We start from the raw sequence: 23,360 nt of genomic DNA, 5'->3' as shown, positions 1-23,360 counted from the left end.
ATTGCACTGCTCAATTCACTGTCATTTAGGAGTTAAATCACTTTGTATCTGTTTATGCAGCCCTAGCCACACCTCCCCTGGCTATGATTGACAGAGCCTGCATGAAAAAAAAAAAACTGGTTTCACTTTCAAAGCAGATGTAATTTACCTTAAATAATTGTATCTCAATCTCTAAATTGAACTTTAATCACATACAGGGGGCTCTTGCAGGGTCTAGCAAGCTATTAACATAGCAGGGGATAAGAAAATCTTAATTAAACAGAACTTGCAATAAAGAGCCTAAATAGGGCTCTCTTTACAGGAAATGTTTATGGAAAGCTGTGCAAGTCACATGCAGGGAGGTGTGACTATGGTTCATAAACAAAGGGATTTAACTCCTAAATGGCAGAGGATTGAGCAGTGAGGCTGCAGGGGCATGTTATATACACCAAAACTGCTTCATTAAGCTAAAGTTGTTCAGGTGACTATAGTGTCCCTTTAAGTATACCTCTTGTAATAAATTCCATCTTTAATGGAGTGGATTGAATCCTTTCAAAATAATTCAGCTGGAAAACATGTCAGTGTTATATGCAAATATGTGCAAAACTAAAAAAAACTGTTCACTGTAAATATTTTAAATAAAAAGTATTTAATTTAGGGTTATTTTCTGGATCAGTACAGCATAGCTAACAAAATTGCATTCAATACTGGATGTGTTTATTTAAATACTGATATTAAAGTCCAGTAAATTAAACTCCTGCTCTAATGGAATGCTGTTTTCATCAAGCAAAAAGCGGCTACTTATTTTTAAAATGTAAGATTCTCTAGTTTCTGCTAAAAGAGAGTGGCACAGATCTGCTACAACCATTGCATATGTCACGGTACTAGAGCATAACACAGCTTTACTGAGTGAACTGGGAGGTATGTTTAGAAAGATTTTCTGTAGAATATTTGAAGACACACGAACACGAATTTCACACTCCTTATTCTTAATAGTCATTACTGCTGGCCTATAAAAATCTGTTACTTTGTTGAATGGTAGACAGCTAAGACACTGTTCATAAACATGATTTTCATCTGTCCTTAGCTCTTTTTGGCACTTTCCACAGCCCGAGCATATGATTTTAGGTAAATACCCCATTATATGTGAAAAGGGAGTTCTCATATCCATTGAGATGTGCTGGTGATGCAACATAGGAAATAGCAACTCTGAAATAGATGCTTTAAGCACAATGTCACCAGTGTATTTCTCATCTAGGAGACATACAAGATCCATTTCTTTTGTGTTACTTTCTTCGTTTCGAAGATACCACTTTTTAAAGTCAACAGCCCGACTGTCATCATCAAACAAGCATTCGCAAGATGACCAAGGGGTAGTGTGCAATTCTATGTCTCCAGAAACTGAATTTCTGTGGGAAAACAAGTGTCTAAATTCCCAAATGTGGTCTCTCTTTGGTCTTATCCAATCAAGCCAAGAAATACAGGCTCCCCATAGGACAATGGTGCCTGTATGCCCTTTAATCTGTTCTACAGCCAGAATTATTTTATTTTGCTTCTGTCCTTTGTAGTGATAAATGCACTCTGTTAAAATGGAAATATCAGTAACCTTTAATATTGAATGAACTAAATTTTCTGGTTGAATCTGCTCAATCTTCAAATATGGTATAGATCCCATGTTCTTAGGCTTCCGTGGTGGAAGATCTCTGAGATAGTGATGCTTGGTAGATATATAATCCAACAGGTCTTTAAGAACTGTGCATTCAGTCCTTGAGCTGTCTTGGCACAAAATCGAACAGCTACCAAGATTTAAAAATGTGCTTTTAGCAGTTGATTGCAGTACTGTTTCGTCATTCCATCTATTGTCACAAACCATTAAGTGTTTGAGAATTATTATATCTCCAGGGAACACTTCTAAAGTCCAAAATGCAGCAGATCTCCACAACACTACTTTACGTTCAACCACTGAGTGATCCAAAACAACAATGGTTGCCAACGGAATGGAAATACCAGCATTTGGTTTCGTTTTTACTTGGACTTCCTTTATATGACAGGGGTGCACTACTACTGCTAATATATTGTATTCTTTAGCTTTGTCAGAACAGTATTTAAGAGTTACTAATGATTCAAACCATTTTAGTAAAGTATCTTGACTCATTTTTAAATTTAATTTATTTGGTGAGCTGGATAGTTTATATTTTTTACACTTCTGTTGCATTCCAGAGAGAGAATATGAAGAGGGACACATGTCTTTGAAAACTCTAGGTCTTTTGGATGCATCATTTTTTAAATTATAGGAATGACTAGGTTCCCCAAAATGAAGGTTTGATAACCCTGACAACTCTCTCACATCTTCCTGATTGCGTGGGAGATGTTTAGAGGATGGGGCTTGATAAGAATCTTCCGATGTTGGTGTAAAAAGTTCTAGAGAGTCATCACAACATTCATATTTGTCCCGCAAAATACATTTTTTTGCGATGGCTTCTTGGCAAATGCATGGTTCACTAAATTGAGCATTTGTATCTTCACTTTTAGTTTCTGTTTGGGTACAGGTAACACCATGCTCAGAAATCACCTTGTGACCATGGTGGGCAATCTGGCTCGATGTCAAAACAGTCTGAAACTCAATATCTGTTGTAGTCACCTCCCTATACTCACTAGGTACTCCTTTCTCTTCCAGGTGCTCTGGTCGTCTAGGAAAGATAGCATCTAGGTAATCCTGAATAATGTCACCAACATTTTGCACAGGTCTTTGAGGACTGGTAATTACCTGTAACTGTTTTGTGCTGGATACCAAAGCAGCTATACTGCCGTCATGCTGACGTTTATGTTCTTCACTTTTAAAATTAGGAAAACTGCGTGACATGGAGAGCAGATCAGAGGCACGCACATCGCTGTTTCTTTCAACAGATTGTGCCTCAGATTTATTCTTCACAACGATGTCAGCATCTAATTCATTATATTTCGAGGTGGTATATGAAGCGTGGCAGTCTGTTTCTAAACATGAGATATTGTCATTATTTATGTAAAGCAGTTCATTCCACTTGGGCATATCACCATCTGAAGCATGCTGTTCGTTTCTGTCCACCGCATGGGATAAAATAACTGGGGCTCCAATAAACACATGAACTGCTCCTTGCTTGGACATCCTTTGTGTTAATTTTAATGACCCATTGCCTATTAATGTAACCTAGTCCACTAAATGCGGTCTCCTCAAAGCACTGACCAACATGGTACTATGCCTTCTGTTCCACACACAACATGCGGCTCACTCAACGCTTCCTCGTTCTGTTTACTTCCAGGTGACAGTAGAATGCGGGTGACGGAGAATGCGTTCCAAGCCTCGATTCACGGCTTGCGTTCCAAGCCTCGATTCCGAATCAATCGGCCCTTTTTAATGTTTTCAATAAGGAAGGTTTTTAAATAAACCGTGTATTTAAAAAAAAAAAAATTAAACACGCATTTCTGGCATGGACACCCTTTTGAATCCCTTTTGTTTTGTTCACAGAACCCATTGACTGCAATGGCAACCTGGCTTGTCACGTGGTTAGGGATCCACTTACGGCGCATGCGCGACTCTCGTTGTCATGGTAACGAGTCGCTGCGGTCTTAACTGTGTTGTTGTACAGATAGGCTCGACGGGCATCATTTAATTCAGCCCCCACTGGTGGAGTACAAGATCCCGGGAGGAAGATGGTGAGGAGGGATAGGCTGTAGTGAGCATGTCCGCACCTGGAGGGAGGGATATTAATTAAATATATCGTGTTATTAATGAATAGTGCGCCTTGTGCCATATCAGTTCTTCATAGCTGCCAGAATGGAGTCATCGAAAGACATTACATCTGCGTTATGCTGTTTCTGTGTTATAGTAAAACATGTCTGGAAACTCTCAGAAATTATAATATGCACACAAACAGTTATAGGCAAACACAGGCAGTCACAAACACACAAACAGTTAATGGCAGCCAGACACAGGCAGTCACAACCACGGACACAGGTACAGGCAGTGACACGCACTCAGACACTCATACACACAGGTACAGGCAGTGACACGCACTCACAGACACTCATACACCCAGGTACAGGCAGTGACACGCACTCAGACACTCATACACACAGGTACAGGCAGTGACACGCACTCACAGACACTCATACACACAGGTACAGGCAGTGACACGCACTCACAGACACTCATACACACAGGTACAAACAGTGACACGCACTCACAGACACTCATACACACAGGTACAGGCAGTGACACACACTCACAGACACTCATACACACAAAGGATGGCTCTCCCTTGCCACCTGCCCGGATTATTAGCTGCCACCTGCCAGTCGGCCAGCTCTTGGGCCCCCCATGAAAGAGGCTAACAAGGCATGTGACGGGGCACTTGGCGGGCAGCGTTTTTTTGCCGCCCAAGGTAAATGCATTGTTAGCCTCGTGGAAGATATGGCCCTAAATACAGGCAGTCAGTTATCTCTTTCCGTTATGGGCACTGGAGAGGGAGTGGAGGCACTGCAGTTCCTGGTGTCTAGTGGTTGGGGAAAGTGGGACGCCTTCCTGCTTCCCCCTCAGTATGCAGCAGTTACCAGACAATATAACCCTGCCACGTTTCCTGTATCAGTGTTGTAGCTTCCTCTTGCAAGACCTGGGTGCCCTACGACCATGTAATGACCTGCAGCACATGGGTGCACAAAACACCGGTCACAACGAGACGGCCTACCCCTAAACCTTACTGAATTATAGTCCCCCACACGTCCCTTACTTGCGAGGATGTCACGCAGGGTTATGATGTGATGTCATATACAACCGCCCACTCTCTTCTTGTTGGTGCAGCGGCTCCAAGCTTTGAAAGCTCTGCCACTGCACCGCCGACCCACACGAGAAGGAAAACAAACAAGTGAGTATTCTTTTGTGGATGTTACACTGTACCACGAATGCTATATGGCCAGCCTTAGCAATATCCACACAGCGGGGTAAATGTAGACCAGCTCCTGTGTGTACAAGCTATGTCATCCACTCAGTGCCCCTTTAGCCATGGACCGTGCGGCCGAACAGCTCGCACACACATCTAAGGCTGGCGCTGAAAGGGACACTTCACTTCCCAAATAAAAAACACGGTTTAGTATTATAGCTCAGTGCCAACATACTTCCATCATCATTGGGGCTATATCTAAAAACAACTTGCAAAAGCTGCAGTTCTTTTGTCTGAAGCCTTTCCTTTGCAACCCTTTTCTTCTAACCCTCCCCAGACTTTCTGTAGCTGTCTAACTACAGACTTTACAATGCAGCTCGATGAGAAGTCTTGCAAGGCAGGTGCTCTGGGCAGTTGCATGCCTCTTGAGTTCCACTGAGCTAAACTATCAGGAAATAACGAAAGTGTGTGTCTGATTGGCAGCCAGTGGGGTGTTACAAGGTTGATTTATTAAAGTGCAAATTTTTATTTAAATTTGCACTTTTTATTAAAAAAATTTATTGGGTCTCTCTCTGCACAACCCCCAACACACATACTGACAGTCATATTCACATGTACTAACATTCATGTAACACGTACATTCATATACACACTCATAATTACATCCATACACACACTTAACTTTACTTTACATTTATTTTTAACACTGAGTTCCACCCAGCCTGTTCTTACCTTGACCACGACAACTGGAGTGGAACCTCATCACTGGTGTCCAGTGGGGTGCTGCTGGGTTCAGTCTTTGTGTACTTATTTTCCAGCTCCGTGTTGCTTTGTACTGTTGCCGAGGCTGGGTTAATATTTATATCCCCAGCTCAAACAACAGTACGGGGCATGCAAGTAGAAGTCCTCTCTATGCCAGGACCTTCAGCACAGCCACAGAGCAGGCACCTGCTGTATGGTGCCCGTATGAGCAAGGTTCCTTAAGCAGGTGCCTGCTGTGGCGACAGTGGGGTGTCCTGTCACACAGAGTGGACTGGCCAGACCCCTTTTGTATGCCTTTATTTGGGAGTTGTGGTAAAGTGTTTCAACTCTTTGCCCTCTTACCTGGGTCCCTGCTGGACGCCAAGGCTCTTTTCAGTCCTGGTGACGTGCATCTGCAAAGGTGAAGAAGCAACATGCCAATTCTGTCGCATTTTATTGGAGTAGAGCTTCAGCTGACTGCTCTCAGCCAAGGAATGCAGCTCTGTGCATGAAAATATGCACAGAATTGACATTAGGCCATGCAGAGTTATTGAGAAAGGAGTTTGCATTAAGACTTGTTATTACATGTTTCTGCTAATAACATTTTTCTTTTTTTATTTAGTGACAGTACTTATTTAGATTTCCTGCATACATCTGTCATCAGTTTATACAACATATAAATGTTTCCTTCAATTGTTTACAGTTATCTTTTATTTATATTAGTCTAAATATGAAATTGTTTCAGATGCTCTCACGTGCCAAGCCTGCTGTGGGCAGTGATCCTCAGCAGGTGGATAAACGAAAAAAGAAAGGAAAGAAAGTACCTAAATTGGATGAACTCCTGGCATTGCGGGATTTTACTGGAGCAATAACACTGCTGGAGGTATATACAATATATGCAGCATTATCGATTTTGTGAAAATCATACTAGGGAAGGTGTAAATATAACTGATATAGGGGTGCACTTGACCCAATTACCTAATGTCATAAATTACATTTTAGCTAAGAGGTCTGGGAATTTGTTATTAATGTTATGGTTCTATACATCCTTGAGATATAAATCTTTGTTTTCTATATTATTGTGAGCGTTGTTCAAAATGCATATTTAAAATAACAGTTATTTAAAGCCTAGTCTATAGAATGTAAAAATTATACAATTTTGTGTCTTGTTATTTTCATGTTTTCATTTTAAAATTTTGATTAAAGGAACACTCCGGGCAACATAACCACTTATGGAATGTTGTTGTTATAGTGCCAGGAAGTCCCTGGCGTCAGCCTACCTTCTAGGGTTCAACCGTTAATGAGTAGTTTAACCACAAAGTCTCCAGTCCAACGCTGACACTCCTGTCCGAGGCTTCTTGTTTGAAGCCTCACACTGAAACTGAAGTTTGAAGGTAGATCTGAGAGCAGCTGGGCTGAATACGTTTGGGTTAAATTGTTAGGTAATGGTTTTACCCATGAAGGTAAGACAGGGCCAGGACTTCCTGGCATCATAACAGCTTCATTCCGATTGAATTGTCTTGGTGCTCAGAGTGTTCCTTTAAACATTTTAACTTTGAATTATTAAATTATTTCCAAACAATTTTTGACTTGTGGCATGCACAAAGGTGTACTCTTATTGCACTTCAATTGATTACATGACAAACTAATGCTTTTGTGTTACTAAATAAATCCAACAAACCTTTTATAGGTTTGTAACGGTCTTTAAAATATTGTAGCGGGGGCGGAGCCTGACCACCAAGCCGACAGGACGCATGGTGAACGAGCTCTGGTGAACGAGCTCCCGAATAATTGTGGGATTCTTTGTCTGTATCCTCGATTCTCGAGCTGCAACTAGCCCCACCGTGTGCTGTCTGCATGGGGGAAGCTTTGACGAACCCGGGTCCACTCTTGCCCTGCTCGGTCGTTCTGAGTCTGAGGTGTGCATAAGCAGCCTACAAGCTGGGGAGAGGTGGCCGCACTACAGATTGCTGTTTGGACTCACCTTGCTCCTACTCACCCTCTATTATCCTGGGCTCAACTGGGCTAATATGCACAAAGAGCACTTACCTGCTTACCTCTCTGTTCTGTTCCTGCGAGCCAAAATGGCGGAGACATTTCTTCCTGGGCCGCGGAGCCTATCGCAATGCAGCTCACAACAACAAGATTGCTCCAGTCGCACCCTGATAAGGCTAGAGGCAATGTTTGAGCAATTTTGGGCCCGACTGGAGAAGCGATTGACAGCAACACATTCCTTACCGCCTGGGAGAGACCGAAGCTGGGACACAGGCAAGCGCCAAATACGCAGACACGCTCTGAACCGGTGCTCTAGACCAGGACGACCACATCGGTCAAAGCTAGCTATGAATAATGTTCAATTGCCAAGAAAGAGGTGGCGGAAGAATTCGGGAAGGAGACCACAGAACCGGAACAAAGGTTCCCAGCCCACTCGCTATTCACCTAGCTCTCGATTAAAGCGGGGTTGTTACCCTTCACCTGGTCCACACCCTCTGGATGCTCTCGACCTGAAGGAGAGACAACAACATAGAAGTAGATCCAGAGGGCCTGCACTGGTCGCTGTAGGTGGTTGGTGCTGTGGGCAAGGTGTTCTGGATCAACAAGCAGTCTGGGGCTGGTGGAGTGACCAGTTGGGGACTTTGAGACTCATACCCTATGGTAGTCTTGTTTCTCATGTCAAAGGCATAGGCTGACCCCCCACACTGATGTGCGATGAGCAGACAGTTTGCTAGATGCTCAGACACAAGGCTTTCTTTGTGTCCTTCTCTCTATTCAATTCTACTGTTAAGATTAGTACCCAGTGGCTCTACAGCAATTTAGCTAAGCATGTTTCGCCTCACTTGAATATAATTTTTCATTTTTTTGTCTGGAGGGCTTTCCTTTTGTTCAAGCTACACTGTTGTTCCTTTTATTTTATTAACACATATTAGCACAGCCTGATTAAGAAGCCATACACCACAAGCCTTTATGTCTTATAGGTTTCATGTAAGTTTTGCACGTTTCACTGTGTACGCAAAAATAAAGACTGTAAAAAAAAAAAAATGTTGTAGCAGGACAGAACTATTTCGAATTCCTCGGTTGTTTTTAGGAGCTGGGAACATAATAATTTTTAGCATTTTACACTAAAATGCACAAGATAGTAGGAAGATGGAATTTTTTGGTTTGCTAAGACCTTACTTACAGTATTAAAACAAAGCTTACTACAACATTCTGTAGCATTCTGAATACAGTATTATTGCCAAGGATAATTATTTTCCTTAATAAAAATGTATTTGAATTCTTACAGTTTAAGCGTCAAGTTGGGGAGAGTGAAGAGGATGCAGACTTGTGGCTTGGATACTGTTCATTCCATCTAGGAGACTACAAAAAGTCTTTAGAGGTAAATCATCTCATACTTTATAGAAAAATTCACACTTAATATTATGTAATAAAGAAAAAAAAATCCTATTTACTGTAATTTTATTTTCCTTGAGGGTAGTAGATAGGCGGCGCCAGTAATAAAGAGCAAAGTAGATAAAAATAATAATAATAATAATATGATCTAAGTGATTAAAAGTCCAGTAGTAGAGTTCAAGAATGTCTTTTGGGGGACTGTATTGTTGAATATACTGTTGCACCATTAGGTGTCTCTTTTACTTCCCATTAATGTTCCTCCCCCCCTTAGTGTTCCTCTCCCTTCTCTTTTAGTGCTCCCCCCCACCTGTGTTCCTTTACCCTTCCCTCACCTGTACATTAGTGCCCCCTCTTAATGTTCCTCTCTCTCCCTTCTAGTGTCTCGCCTGTCCCATACTCTTCTTTCCCCCTCCCGTGTCCCATAGTGTTCTTTCCCCCCTCCCCTGTCCCATAGTGTTCTTTCTCCCCTCCCCTGTCCCATAGTGTTCTTTCTCCCCTCCCCTGTCCCATAGTGTTCTTTCTCCCCTCCCCTGTCCCATAGTGTTCTTTCTCCCCTCCCCTGTCCCATAGTGTTCTCTCTAGCCTCCCCTGTCCCATAGTGTTCTTTCTCCCCTCCCCTGTCCCATAGTGTTCTTTCCTCCACCCCACCCCTGTCCCATAATGTTCTTTCCTCCTCCCCCGGTCCCATAGTGTTTCTTCCCCCGTCTCTTAGTGCCCCTCTCTCTCCTCCCCTTGGTCCCCGGTGTGTCTCCTACCTTTCTGGTAGTGTGGCCTGGCAGAGCAGACCACGGTACAGGAGCATCAGTTTCCTGTACCCGGCCGGACTGACAGGAAGTGCTCTCTCAGTGAGCACTTCCTTTCAGTCCGGCCGGATACAGGAAACAGAAATTCCTGTACCGCGGTCTGCTCCGCTTGGCCACGCTACACTGAGTGACTGGCAGGAGGGAGCGCTGTGCGCCCACCTCCTGACAGTCACTCCAATCTAGCGCTCCCCAGGTCGGTGCGCCCTAAGGGTAGTAGATAGGCAGCGCCAGTAATAAAGAGCAAAGTAGATAAAAATAATAATAATATAATCTAAGTGATTAAAAGTCCAGTAGTAGAGTTCAAGAATGTCTTTTGGGGGACTGTATGTAGAAGCCAACGAAAATGTAGAATATGGGATAACAGCTCCATAAGTTGAAGATGTTCTTACACTACGTATGTGGAAATAAAGTATCAAGTATCCTATAAGTGGGGATTATACCACTGTACGCACTTCATACTAGAGCTAGTCCATTAGCTCTATAAAACGTGAGTAGGATCATATTAGACTTTTACCAGAATAACACCTGATTGTTGAATATAGTGCACCATTTGTTGTCTCTTTTACTTCCCATTAATGTTCCTCCCCCCGTAGTGTTCCTCTCCCTTCTCTTTTAGTGCTCCCCCCACCTGTGTTCCTTTTCCCTTCCCTCCCCTGTACCTTAGTGCCCCCCCTTAATGTTCCTCTCTCTCCCTCCTTGTGTCTTCCCCTGTCCCATAGTGTTCTTTCTCCCCACTCTCCCCTTTCCCATAGTGTTCTTCCCCCCCCGTCACATAGTGTGTGTTCTTCCCCCCCGTCACATAGTGTTCTTTCTTCCCCCCTCCCCTGTCCCATAGTGTTCTTTCTCCCCCCCCCTCCCCTGTCCCATAATGTTCTTTCTCCCCCCCACCCATGTCCCATTATGTTCTTTCCTCCTGCCCCCCCTCCAACCCCCTCCGGTCCCATAGTGTTCTTCCCCCCCTCCCCTGTCCCATAGTGTTTCTTCCCCCGTCTCTTAGTGCCCCTCTCTCTCTCTCCTTCCCTTGGTCCTCGGTGTGTCTCCTACCTTTCTGGTAGTGTGGCCTGGCAGAGCAGACCACGGTACAGGAGCTTCAGTTTCCTGTACCCAGCCGGACTGACAGGAAGTGCTCTCTCAGTGAGCACCTCCTTTCAGTCCGGCCGGGTACAGGAAACAGAAGTTCCTGTACCGCGGTCTGCTCCATTTGGCCACGCTACACTGAGTGACTGGCAGGAGGGAGCGCTGTGCGCCCACCTCCTGACAGTCACTCCAATCTAGCGCTCCCCAGGTCGGTGCTCCCTAAGGCGGTCGCTTGTGCCGCCTTATGGATGCGCCGCCCAGCATGGTGTCGGGGGTGTCACCTCTCCCCCGAGATGCACCCTGGTGCGGTCTGCACCCCCCGGACTCCCCTTGTGATGCCACTGTTCAGTCGTCTTAGAAAGAATTTTTGGGAAATATAAGACAGTCTTCGCTGCTGAATAAGAAAAAAGTGAAAACTATTTCAGGTGGATAGACTACTCTGGAAGAAAAAAAAAACACAATTTTGGCTTTAGACAATGCAGGTAACTTCAAGGAGTCAAAGCATAAGAAAGCTGCGTAAAAGTGTGTTTAATTTCTCCTCTTAATTTGCTATGTTTGCCCTGGATTAGCCTTGTTTTAGCTAGATTATTAAGTGTACTTGCATAGCAAGACCACTTAATGTTATCTCACATATATATTATTATTCTTATTATAGCCAAATTTACCACCCTAACTCCTCCCACAGTTTTCACACTATATAGACAAAAATATACCAAAACATGCAGATTGTTCCCGATTGGTGTGCTATTACTTTGTGGAACGTTTCGCCGAATGGTTCTCGGAATATCGTCGTTCTTGTGGCAAAATTTGTCCCATAGGAATGAATGGCAAAGCTAGAGTGGGAGCTGGCAAAAGCTGAAAAATCAGGACATGATTTCTAAACTGCCACCACTCCCTCATTTTTAGGCCCACCTACACAAATCTTATATCAAAATGTTCAGCTATCCCTGCTGCCACTAAAAATGTCACAGCTAAGCAATAGTCCTGATAGTTTTCACAATATGACCATTTATTTGCAACTCACACTGTCCATTGACATTCATTGAAACTCCACTCTGCAAAGCTCACATTTGAAGGGCAATTTCTAAACTGCGACTGTGCCTTCAATGTTAATATTGCAGAGACCTACTATGCAAGAAAATGTAGGTCTGGGTCTTGTGATTCTCACAATATAAAGCTCTTCGCTGTAGGATTTATAGTTTTTAAAATACGACCATTTGAAATGGCTACCGCCAAAATACTCTGACCTATGCCAGGCTGCAGCAGCAAGTGATGTCATAGACAGAGCCTTTTGTACACCTGCTAATGTTTTTATAAATGTATGTTTTAATGTAAGTGTGCAACAACGTTGCAATTAAATGTGCTATATAAATGATAACAGTTACTCCGCCCACTTCAGTTGTAGACTACTGGTGGAGGCAAGAACACTTCATACAATTTCCCCAGAAATTGTAGCTTTTCTAGTTATAGTTTATTTTTCAGTAACTTGCTAAATCTTTAATACAAATTTAAAGAAAATGGAGCATCTCATCAATAAAGGTTAACACAAGTTAAAGGGACATTATGGTCACCTGAACAACTACAGCTTAATGTAGTTGTTCTGGTGTGTATACTGTGTTCCTAAAGGCTTTTTTTTTTTTTTTCTCAAAGAAAATTCAGTGTTTACATTACTGCCTAGGAAAACCTCTAGTGACAGTCACTCAGATGGAAACTACAGGTGCTTCTTGGGTAAGTGCTGCATGGAGGCGATGAACGTTCTTCACAGAAATGCACTGATTCAATGCATCTCTATAAAGAGATGTTGATTGGTGCAGCATGTGCAATAGCCTCCCAATGCTTTCCTATATACACTGAAAAGGGTAAGTTGTATATCTTTGTAACCGGAGCCAAGCGGGGCCAGCCACCTAACTGGTAGTTTCCAATCTATAGTGTCAGGAATGCACGTTTGTATTTCTGACACTATAGTATTTCGTTAATGATGTTTTCAATGTTTTATTCAGTGGTGCAAATTTCAGAGAAGTGCACGTAACATGTGTGACTGTAGTGCCCCTTTTAACACGGCACACGCATCCTGTGCAAGTGAATGTTTCTTGTATGCACATGAGAAGATAATAAAAACTGTTTTTATCTTGGCTTTTTAAACTGTTTTACGAAACCAGAGGTTTTTTTTTTTTTATTGACTAACTAACTGTTTTTATTATATTAGGTTTTTAAATCTGCAAGCCAGCAGGAAGGTTGTAACCCAGATGTCTGGGTAAACCTGGCTTGTACCTACTTCTTTTTGGGAATGTATAAAGAGGCTGAAGAGGCTGCCAACAAAGGTAAGAATAGTTGGCCATTCTGTTTGAGTAATACGATCATAACATATCTTGTGTAATTTATTTTTTTTGTGTGTAAATGATTGTACAAAGAAAAGCATTTTATGTTCACTTTTATATGTTATATTACAGCCACACTTAACAGGGTATGCATTTTATGCAACAACTATAAAGATATTCTTTGTTTACTATACAGTTACATAGGCATCAACAAATACTCAAATCATTAAATGTCAACTGTTCACACATGCCTATATTTGCTATTGATTAAAAAGAAGGTAAAAAAAACCCACCTCCACCCAAAACTCTAAATACTATCCCGAGACTAACAGAACAGATGAACTCTGGAGTAGGACTTGACGTTGTTTATTGTAGACACATACTGCACCGCTGTACTGATCTAAGTGGTCAATATCAGTGGAGGCAGATGTGAGTAGTTTGTCAACATTACATGCAAGTATAAATTATGGAAGCCAGTCTGTATTATTTTAGCTGCAAACTTCTATGGGCCTCTATTTACAATGCCTAACGTTTGCTTTTGGTCTTCTAATTTTAGTCCAACCCATGAATCACAAAGTGTTTTTACAATTACTGTTCTGTAGATCATATTTGTTAGATTTTGAATCTGCTGTATCTAAGAAGGTAGTTTTATGTTGTTGCAGAGCTTTTATCATGAAACATTTGGCCTATGCTGGACAAGAAAATAAACAAAATCAGTGTGTTTATATTTTTTAAGCCAAGGGTAGGCATCCTTTGGTGCTCCAGAGGTTTTGAACTACATCTTCTCTAATGCTTTGCTAGTATTATAGCTTTAAAAACATTATGGGAAATGTAGTCCACAATATCTCGAATGCTGAATGTTGCTTACACCGTTTTCTGTATTTTCACATAATTTAGATATGGTATAAAAAGAATTTGCAGAGTCCCTATTTTTTGTTTATTCTAATTTTTTGAACTCCTTAGCACCTAAAAGTCGTCTGCAAAATCGTTTGTTGTTCCATTTGGCCCATAAGGTATGCACATTTTATCTTTTGAAATATGAATGGATTTATTATTGAAAGCATTGCATCAATTATACATTGTGATATCAAAACTATTAGGGCTATCCAACCTCACGATGTTAAAGATAACTATAGTACCCTGTCAGCTTCTGGGGTTTGTTGACTCTATATCAGAACATTCTTTTGTGTTTGTATCCATCCGTCTGAGTGTCTTCTCCTATCATTTGTAGTGAGTTTTTCTTGTGACTAAAATTGCTGAAAAGTGCTAAATTTCATTTCCCAAAATGGCCTCAGCTGACTTACAGGAGCCCCAGGTATCCATTGATATCTATCTGAATGAATTTAAAGAAACACTTCATGTAAACAAACATGTAGTCCTGACCCTATAGTGTTAAAATCTCTATCTTGGCCCCCTAAGTATAGTAAAATCTTATCTATTTTTCGCATCACTTCCAATTTGCCTCCTTGGCTGAAATCATCAGAAGTATTGATGCTTTCCTGCTTTCCTGTATGTAGAATATGACAGGGGGTGCATTGAAGATACTGGCCTTGGGGCAGCAAGGAGGGTAAATCTGACCCTGAGTTTGGGGCCACTAAAAATGGCCCAAGCAGACAGAGGAGAAGCCCAGGTATCCATTGACACCTGGGGCTTCCTGGTGTGAGCAGGGATTTAACAATGCACACATCAAATTTGCAGGGTGTTCTGTGCCGCCCTACAGGCTTTAAAGCCCACTTTATGTAGAACAGCATAGAATGCCCTAATGGCGTGAAGAGGTTAAAAAAAAGGGATAGATTAAGAAATCTTCAACAGCATTTCAGTATTCATAAAACACTGTTTTTGGTCAGAGTAGCCCTTGCTGTGCTGGTGTAAACCCCCACCCTCCCCTCCCCCCACAACTTAAAAAAATTATATAAAGCTAAAACTTACGTCTGTCCTCCCTACAGCCATATTCCTGCTCTGCTGAGGTAACTCCCCCTCGTTGGAGGGGGGAGATGTCAGGCAGAGAAGGTGACATGGATGTCTGTGGCCAGCATGCTAAAGCCAGATGTCCAATATGCACAAAATTAGGGACCCAGGAGTATTATTCAGAACTGACTAATGACACCCTAGTGTCACACCTCAGACAGTTGAAAAGTTACAGAGTTTCAGTTTGAAATACTGCACATAGAGACATTAAGGCCACTTTTATTTTAACATTGTGGGTGTTGATGTTCTTGAGGTTTTCATAGACAAATTGTATTCATGCTGTCCCTCAGTTGGATACAACGTCATTGTTCCTGTTTGTAAACAAGACCCTGATGAAATTAAAAAGATTCTAATTTATGCAGATGCTAATTTGTACTTGTTTTAACATCATATCGCCAGTGCATCGCATACATTATAATGACTGTACCTTTTCCTCTTCTGACCCAGTTTAATGATGAGAAGAAACTCATGGTCTTTCATCAGAACCTGCAAGACATTATTGAGGATCAACTGAGCCTGGCATCTATTCATTACATGAGATCTCATTATCAGGAGGCTATTGATATATACAAAAGAATACTGCTTGAAAACAGGTACTCTGCTCTAGAACATGCTATTGTCTATTTTTATCATTCTGTTTTCAGAGATTCTTTGTAGTATTAAATGCCTTCTTATTCTAACATCTAGGGAGTTTTTGGCTCTAAATGTCTACGTGGCTTTGTGCTACTATAAACTCGATTATTACGATGTATCGCAGGAAGTTCTTGCTGTATATTTGCAGCAGGTTCCTGACAGCACCATTGCACTGAATCTCAAGGCTTGCAATCATTTCCGACTGTATGACGGGAAGGCAGCTGAAGTAAGTGAGCAACTATGTTTAATGTTTTTTTTTTTTATACCATTGTCCTCCTTGTAAGATAGTAATTGTGCATTATTCATAGTTCTAATGCTTTCTCTTCTCTACCCGAGTCACATTTACTCGCATCTTAAGACTACAGACTGATGTACACCACCTGTTTGTTATTCCCATGAGCACTTTTCAGAAAGACTCTATTTCATATCTGGGATTCCTACCTCTTGGATACCATATTTCTGTTTTCTTTGCTTTCCCTGGGTGGGATATTTTCTCTTTCTTGATGTGTTTTTGAATCTATTCAAAAAAATCTTAGAAAAGATTGACAAAAAAAAATAGTAATTGTTTGATAGTAAAAGTTGAAAACCTCACTTACATTAATGTGGGGCTCATATTAACCACCATAGGCTTTTATTTAATTTCTTTTTTAATGACTAACAACCTGTTTATCAGATTTAGCTGCTTGAATTTCAGCTGGCATTAAAGGAACATTATAGGCACCCAGACCACTTCATTTTAATGAGGTGGTCTAGGTGCCATGTGATTTCTCCCCCCCCCCTCCCTCCCCCTCACCTTTTAACCCTACATTTGAAAACATTGCCAGGTTAACATTTCTCTAGTGCAGGGATAGGCAACCTTTGGCACTCCAGATGTTGTGGACTACATCCCCCATGATGCTCTTACACACACATAATGCTGACAAAGCATCATGGGAGGTGTAGTCCAAAACGTCTGCAGTGCCGAAGGTTGCCTATGCCTGCTCTAGTGACTGTCTATATGGCCTCCACTAGGGGCGCTTCGGTAAATTAGTATTGTGACAGATTTTGTGTATGTCTTAGTCTTGGTAACAGGATGTTTTGTTTTGTTTATTTGTTTATTTTTTTACAGGCAGAGCTGAAAAGTTTAATGGACAATGCCCTATCTTCATTTGAATTTGCGAAGGAACTCATCAAGCATAACCTTGTAAGTGCTTAATGTCTTCTAGATTTCTTTTTCAAATGCACATATTTACTTCATAATGCTTTATTCAGGCTAAGTGCCCCTTCATACCATGGATCCTAGCATTCTCTAATTTTACCTGTACGTGATCACATTGCATTTCCTACTCAGTTAGCATAGTGGTCATTTCACTCTCAGCCTGGTTTTGACCATTTTGCATATTTTGGCTTATTCAAATGATATTATATTTTAGGACATGAAAGGTGTTCTTAGCAAGGTTCATTCACTCCATGAATATTTCTGTATTCTGAGTTTTCCTTTGTCTTCTCAGGTTGTATTCCGTGCTGGAGAGGGGGCTTTACAGATTCTTCCACCTCTGGTTGATGTTATTCCTGAAGCACGTTTAAATTTGGTGATATATTACCTCAGACAAGGTAAAGACTGACTGTCATACGCTATATAAGATTTTCTTTTTTCATAAACTTAAAGGAACATTCCAAGCTGTAGTTGTTATGGTAACAGGAATGCCCCTTTGGCGTTCCAGAGTAATGGTTTGACAACTTACCTAGAGGCTGCCGTTCACCTCCTCCAGGCTTAGCTCAGTGCAGGATATTCATGGGGTACAGGAGGAGGCTACTGGCAGACCCCAGGTAAGTTGTCAAACCGTTTGCAAAAGTTTGGCTTTTGAAGGTCTCCTGGCACCATGATTACTACAGGTCTCCTGGCACCATGATTAGTACAGTTGGCTGTAGGGTTATGGTCCTTGGAGTGTTTCTGCAAGTCTATACTTAGTATTTGATTTTTACAGAAACCCTAATCTTCTTTGAAGTCATTGGGTCTTGGCAGAATTTTTTTAACTTGAAATCTGAATTTGACAATTTGTGTCACTTGCAGTACCATAAAATTGGGGTACGTTGAGGTAATTTTTTTTTCCCTCACTGCTACAGCTTGAGTTATTTATCCTTTCTGCCATTTTGATGCTCAACTGGATCCCTCTTAGTCGCACATAACACACAGAGAGTTTTTGTTGGCATGGCTGGATTTTCATTACTGTTGTGACTATTATTTCTAGATGACGTACAAGAAGCTTTCAACTTGATCAAAGATCTTGAACCCTCTACTCCTCAGGTAGATACTTTGTCATAAGATTGATGTTGATTTACAGATTTACACTCCATTCCATCCTAATCACTCTGGAGAGGGCTTCAAAGTGTAGAAATAAATACACTCCGCTCGCAGGTTCTTAGTGGAGAAATGTATTCATCTAAGCCACAACAGGTGAACCCAGCGACATTTCGGCAATGCAAGTGTCTCTTTTATTATTATTATTATTTTGCTTTAATATATCTATATATATTTTTTTAGTTAGATGGGCAATATAGTCACCAAAACAACATTGACTTAATGAAGCAGTTTTTGTGCATAGGTCATGCCTCTGACATTTCGCTGCTCAACTCCTCGCCATTTAGGAGTCAAATCACTTCTGTTTCTGTGTTTATGCAGCCACAGCCTGCATGAAAACAAAATTGAGCGGTGAGACTGCAGGGGCATAATCAATACACCAAAACTACTTAATTAAGCTAAAGTTGTTTTGGTGACTTTATTGTGTCTTTAAGGTTCAATAATCAGACACCCTTGGTGTTCGAATATTTAGAGCCCAATTTTGCATTAAAGGGACACAATATGTAGTAACTGAAATCAGTTTTGTAGTGCGAAACGAATGCTATGCTTTAAACTAAATCTGCTTCATGTACAGATGTTAGTGCTGCAGAGCCCTCTTCAGAGCAGAAAAAAACTTCACAAATAATCTCATTCTTGCCTGTCAAACAGGACTCCTTGGTGAATCTAAACCCTGGATACATTCTCACAAATGTTAAAACTGGTTTAGAACATAATCTCACTCTGAAAATTTTAATATCCAGGAATACAAATACTTGCATATTGCCTGAGAACTATAGCTGCCTTCTTACTGTTTGTCAAAACTGCAGAAATCCTTTAAGGAAACACCGCAGGGGCTTCTATCATTTGTTATTGGCTCATACTGTAGGTTTATCCCAATGGGTAGACAAACACTTACAGCTCCTCATTAGGAATGTAAAAGATTAGGAGATTTGAAACAATATAAAAAAACAAAACAAAAAATAAAACCACACTCAAAACAATAAGTATAAATATTAAAATCCATTATTGTTTTCATACCAAAAATAGTGTAGCATGTGTGTATACCTAAACTAAAACATGTGTTACATATAATATGCTTTCATTATTTGTAACAAATGTTTGTGTATCACGTGTTTAATTTAAGGTATACACACTTGGTGATGGTTGAGAATTACCGGGCATTTGCCCTTCGTCTTTGTAATTTATACAGAGTGAGGTGTTCTTTTTAGTTTTTAGGTTTTTTTTATATTAGTTTTGAAGTATTTTTGATGGGTTACCTCAATACTGGCACCACAAAGCCAGCAGAGGGCCAACATCCATTTTAGTTTTTGTGTGATTTGAAACAATACACCAGGTGAAGATTTGTTCAAATAAATCAAATCAAATGATTTTTTTTCACTCAATCAAAACAATTTTTCCTTTTCGATAAAGATGTAAAATTTCTGGAACTTTTGAAGCCGTGGAAAAAGCAGGGTTTTTTTTTTTCTCCTGAAAAACAAATTACATTTTTGGAAAAAGAGCGGAGCAGATTTACAAATTGAAAGTATTTTTGTTCCACTTGGAACATAAAATGCAGTGTGAATGAAAGTATTATGCTTGAAATAAAAGTTCAGCTTATTTAGTAAATAATAAAGTAAATTTGTTTTGTTTTTTCAAATGATTTCTTGTTAAAAGTGAAGCTATAGGGTCTGGATATGTAAAACACGTAACCTATTTTGGAATCTTTTTTGCCAGTACATGAAAATAGGCAACCCCCTAAAATCATGAAAAAACAAAGAAACAATCAACAAAACAAACATTAGAATAATCCTGCTACTGATTCATAGTACCAAAGTGGGAGAAAGCCCTCCTTTCCATTAAATAGAGGTCCTTAGCCGTTTTATTAAATTGGCAGTTTCCTGAGAAGGCACTAGAATAAAGCAAGTTAGCAACTCCCTTTCCAGGAGAGCTTCCTATTACAGTATAAGAGAACTATCTATAGAATAATCTGATTTAAATCCTCATTTAATTCAATTCAATATTTTGTAATGTCTTTAGAACACTGGTATGCAAGGATGTGTTTTTGTCGTCCTGATCGCATTTGAGAAAGGACATTCCTTTTGACAGTATTTGCAGAGGAAATATTTTACAAAGGGAAATTATTTAGTGGCCATATTACAAGTAAACACTATGCTGTGATGGGGGAGGGGTTGCATGAAAGCAGATTAGTAGGTATTAAAGGCATACTTTAGTCCCCAAAACAATTCAAGCTTTTTGAGGTAGTTGTGGTGTGCAGGTCTCACTGCTCAATTCTCTGCCATTTATTAATTAATTCACTTTGTTTATGCAGCCCTAATCACATTTCCCTGCATATGATTTGCAAAGCTTTCTTTAAAGGGACATCTAATGTTTTAAACATTCTTTATTGCACATTCTGTTTGATTTAGAATGTATTATCTCCTGCTCTGTTTATAGCCTTATAGACCCCGTAGGAGCCTCCTGTGTGTGATTAGAGTTCAATTTACAGAGCAGGTGATAAAAACTTTTAGAACAAGTACCAACTCATTGAAAATAAAATCATATTTTGTTTCTTACAGGCTACATGAGTCACAACCAGGGGATGTGTGGCTAGGGCTGCATACACAGCAAAAAAAAAAGTTATTTAAATCCTAAATGGCAGAGAACTGAACAGCGAGACTGCTGTGCATGATCTATACCAGGGTTAGGCCACCTTTGGCATTCCAGATGTTGTGGACTGCATCTCCCAGATGCTATTATAGCCATAATAGTGGCAAAGCATCATGGGAGATGTAGTCAACAACATCTGGAGTGCTAATGGTTACCTAACCCAGATCTATACGCTAAAACTTCTTCATTAAGCTAAATCTATTTCTACTGCCTATAGGGTCCCTTTAAATAAGAACAATAGCGTTAGGAATACAAACCTGTATTTCTTATGTTATAGTTCACTAGTTAGATATACCTTACCCCCTATTTTCAATAAAAATGGGAGAAATAAATTATTTACTTTACTAAATGATTGCTCACCTCTTCATCTTCCCCAATGTCATGGAGGAGGCATAGCCTCCAGCCATGATGGTCCAATCCAATATTTGGGGACCTAATGCGTATGCTCAAAGAGTGCATTGAACCTTCCTCATAGGAAAGCATTGTGTGTGTGTGTGTATGTATGTACATGGGTGTGTGTGTGTGTGTGGACTGATCTCAGACTTGAACCTGCTACAGCGCTTCCCTAATGTCTGTCTGCAAGGAATTATTCACCCAGTTCCTTTCTTCTTCCACAACCCTCAGCCAGTCACCTGAGAAAATGTTGAATAGCTCTTTTGCATCTCTCCCTAAACACCTGATAAGAACAATGTTTATTTTGTTGAAGGGGACATCTGTGTATAGTGAAACACAAAAGGAGCGCAAAACATGACAACTGATTACAATAACAGGTTTAATTAAATTACGCCCACCCCTGGTGCCAGGATGTCTCAGCAGCATTAACTCAATCAAAGTGGCAGGCTGCCCTAATTCAATTAAATTTACATTCAAAAGAAGCTAAAACACAGCCAAATTTAAGAACATAACATTTACACAGTATTAACCCATTCTGTGCCCACTTAGTCTTTTAATGTCACACACAATATTAACAACTGACATGTCCACATGGTCTGTTAGTGCCACAGACAACCCATAGTCTCTAGGAAGGAAGCTGGCCTCAAAGTTCCTTCACAACCCACATAGTCTCTATTCAGTTGGCAATGACATGGGAGCACAGTTCTATTGGGCAGCCACTTAAAGGTGGGGAAATCTGTGTTACAATATACATATAATATGTTGCGTGATCTGCACATTATTTTAATAAATATTTTTTTAGAATCCACTACTACGCAGATGTTGACATAATTGATGTAATTATTCCTGTGATGAATACAGATTACCATTGTGCATGTCTTAAACCGCTCGATATTGGTGGGAGTTACACTCACATGCATCACCTGCTGACATTTTACCAAAATAGCTGTTGCCTGAGTCTGTCACTGCCACTAACCTCAGGCAGCGCTGGGATGTGTGTGCCCCAGTTCTGCCCTAAAATCTTCACTACACTAAACATTTCAATGCTTACACTAGCCTAACACTCTGCACTGAACATTATCCACTACACTATACAGTAACATAGCATTAACACTTACATTACTTGCATTAGGAACAAAACGAATTGCACATATCTATGAAATATATTGTATTTTTCCTTTAGGAACTTAAGTTCTGACCTGGCCTACAAATTGCAAATTTCAGTTAACATACGCAAAACTGCAAGTCAGGTATTCAGCAAAGGCAATTTTAAGGTCAGTTAGGGAAGTGTTATTGAATATTGGAACTACAGTCGTCTGAATCCTATTCAAAGTTTGAAAGCACATGTACTGTTTTTGAAATACAGTGGGTGACAAAAATTACATGAAATCTCCTTAAATGGGCACAAACATTAATGCATGTAGACAATAAATATAGTTGCCAGACAATACATTAATGTATTCCCATAGCCCTCTATGCCTCTTTTAATCTATTTATGGACTTCAGGAGCCCAACACACATCTCTGCATGTAACTGTGTTGTATAGATTGTAAGCTCGTTTTGCCAGAACCCTCTTCACCTATTGTTCTTGCATGTCAAACATGTTTTGTTATTATTTGTCTTTGTTTATCTATTGTGCAGCACTGTAGAATATGTTGGTGATATATAAATCACTGTAATTGTTGAAATTATAATTACACAGAAACTTTCAGAGTGTAGCAGTTGGGACCATGCAGGGTTCTATCTGCAAAATAATTTTTTGAGAAAAAAAGGTGAAATCTACCTGTTACCTAAGTAATTCCACTAGTTTTCGAGTATACTTTGAAAAAGGAATGGATGAAGTTAGATTTAACTATAAACTGTGTAGCTGTCTTTGGATGTCAACATATTTGACTGCTGCCTTGTACAAAAGTGGCCAACCTTTTCAGAAGCAAGAAAAATATGAAGCAACATAGTATTTGCAATACCTTAGTTTGCTTTGCCACCTCATATTGCCCCAATGTTTGTCTATAGTAAATGTGATGTAAGTGTGATGTACTAATATCTTACATTTTTATAAACATTAGAATGGATATAATCTATTTTCTTTGGTACTCTACAGGAATACATTCTTAAGGGTGTTGTAAATGCAGCTTTGGGTCATGAAATGGGTTCG

At 40.4% G+C, this 23,360-nt stretch overlaps 2 protein-coding genes across 3 annotated transcripts in view; one reads left to right on the top strand and one right to left on the bottom strand.

The window, feature by feature from the left end:
* Window positions 1-494: 494 nt before the first annotated feature.
* On the bottom strand, window positions 495-3,248 carry SHLD2 (shieldin complex subunit 2). Its single transcript, XM_063427405.1, has one exon. It carries the CDS (start codon window positions 3,122-3,124, stop codon window positions 701-703), a length of 2,424 nt encoding a protein of 807 aa, XP_063283475.1. The 5' UTR covers window positions 3,125-3,248; the 3' UTR covers window positions 495-700.
* A 330-nt stretch (window positions 3,249-3,578) lies between these two features.
* Window positions 3,579-23,360, top strand: part of IFT56 (intraflagellar transport 56) — a 35,214-nt gene continuing 15,432 nt past the window's right edge. For both annotated transcript variants that reach the window (XM_063427403.1, XM_063427404.1), the window contains exons 1-11: window positions 3,579-3,672; window positions 6,382-6,519; window positions 8,920-9,012; window positions 13,113-13,227; window positions 14,188-14,237; window positions 15,640-15,785; window positions 15,880-16,051; window positions 16,934-17,008; window positions 17,316-17,418; window positions 18,057-18,112; window positions 23,307-23,360. In XM_063427403.1, coding sequence (XP_063283473.1) covers window positions 3,670-3,672; window positions 6,382-6,519; window positions 8,920-9,012; window positions 13,113-13,227; window positions 14,188-14,237; window positions 15,640-15,785; window positions 15,880-16,051; window positions 16,934-17,008; window positions 17,316-17,418; window positions 18,057-18,112; window positions 23,307-23,360 — 1,005 coding nt within the window. In that variant the 5' untranslated portion in view covers window positions 3,579-3,669. The remainder of the gene's footprint in view (window positions 3,673-6,381; window positions 6,520-8,919; window positions 9,013-13,112; window positions 13,228-14,187; window positions 14,238-15,639; window positions 15,786-15,879; window positions 16,052-16,933; window positions 17,009-17,315; window positions 17,419-18,056; window positions 18,113-23,306) is intronic.

This window comes from Pelobates fuscus, chromosome 7, assembly GCF_036172605.1.
Source record: "Pelobates fuscus isolate aPelFus1 chromosome 7, aPelFus1.pri, whole genome shotgun sequence".
NCBI classification, from domain to species: Eukaryota; Metazoa; Chordata; class Amphibia; order Anura; family Pelobatidae; genus Pelobates; species Pelobates fuscus.
This window is presented reverse-complemented; position numbering and strand designations above follow the sequence as displayed.

Bases quoted from the DNA above. Each gene is read 5' to 3' on its own strand.
- SHLD2 (XM_063427405.1), bottom strand. From the start codon at position 3,124: ATGTCCAAGCAAGGAGCAGTTCATGTGTTTATTGGAGCCCCAGTTATT.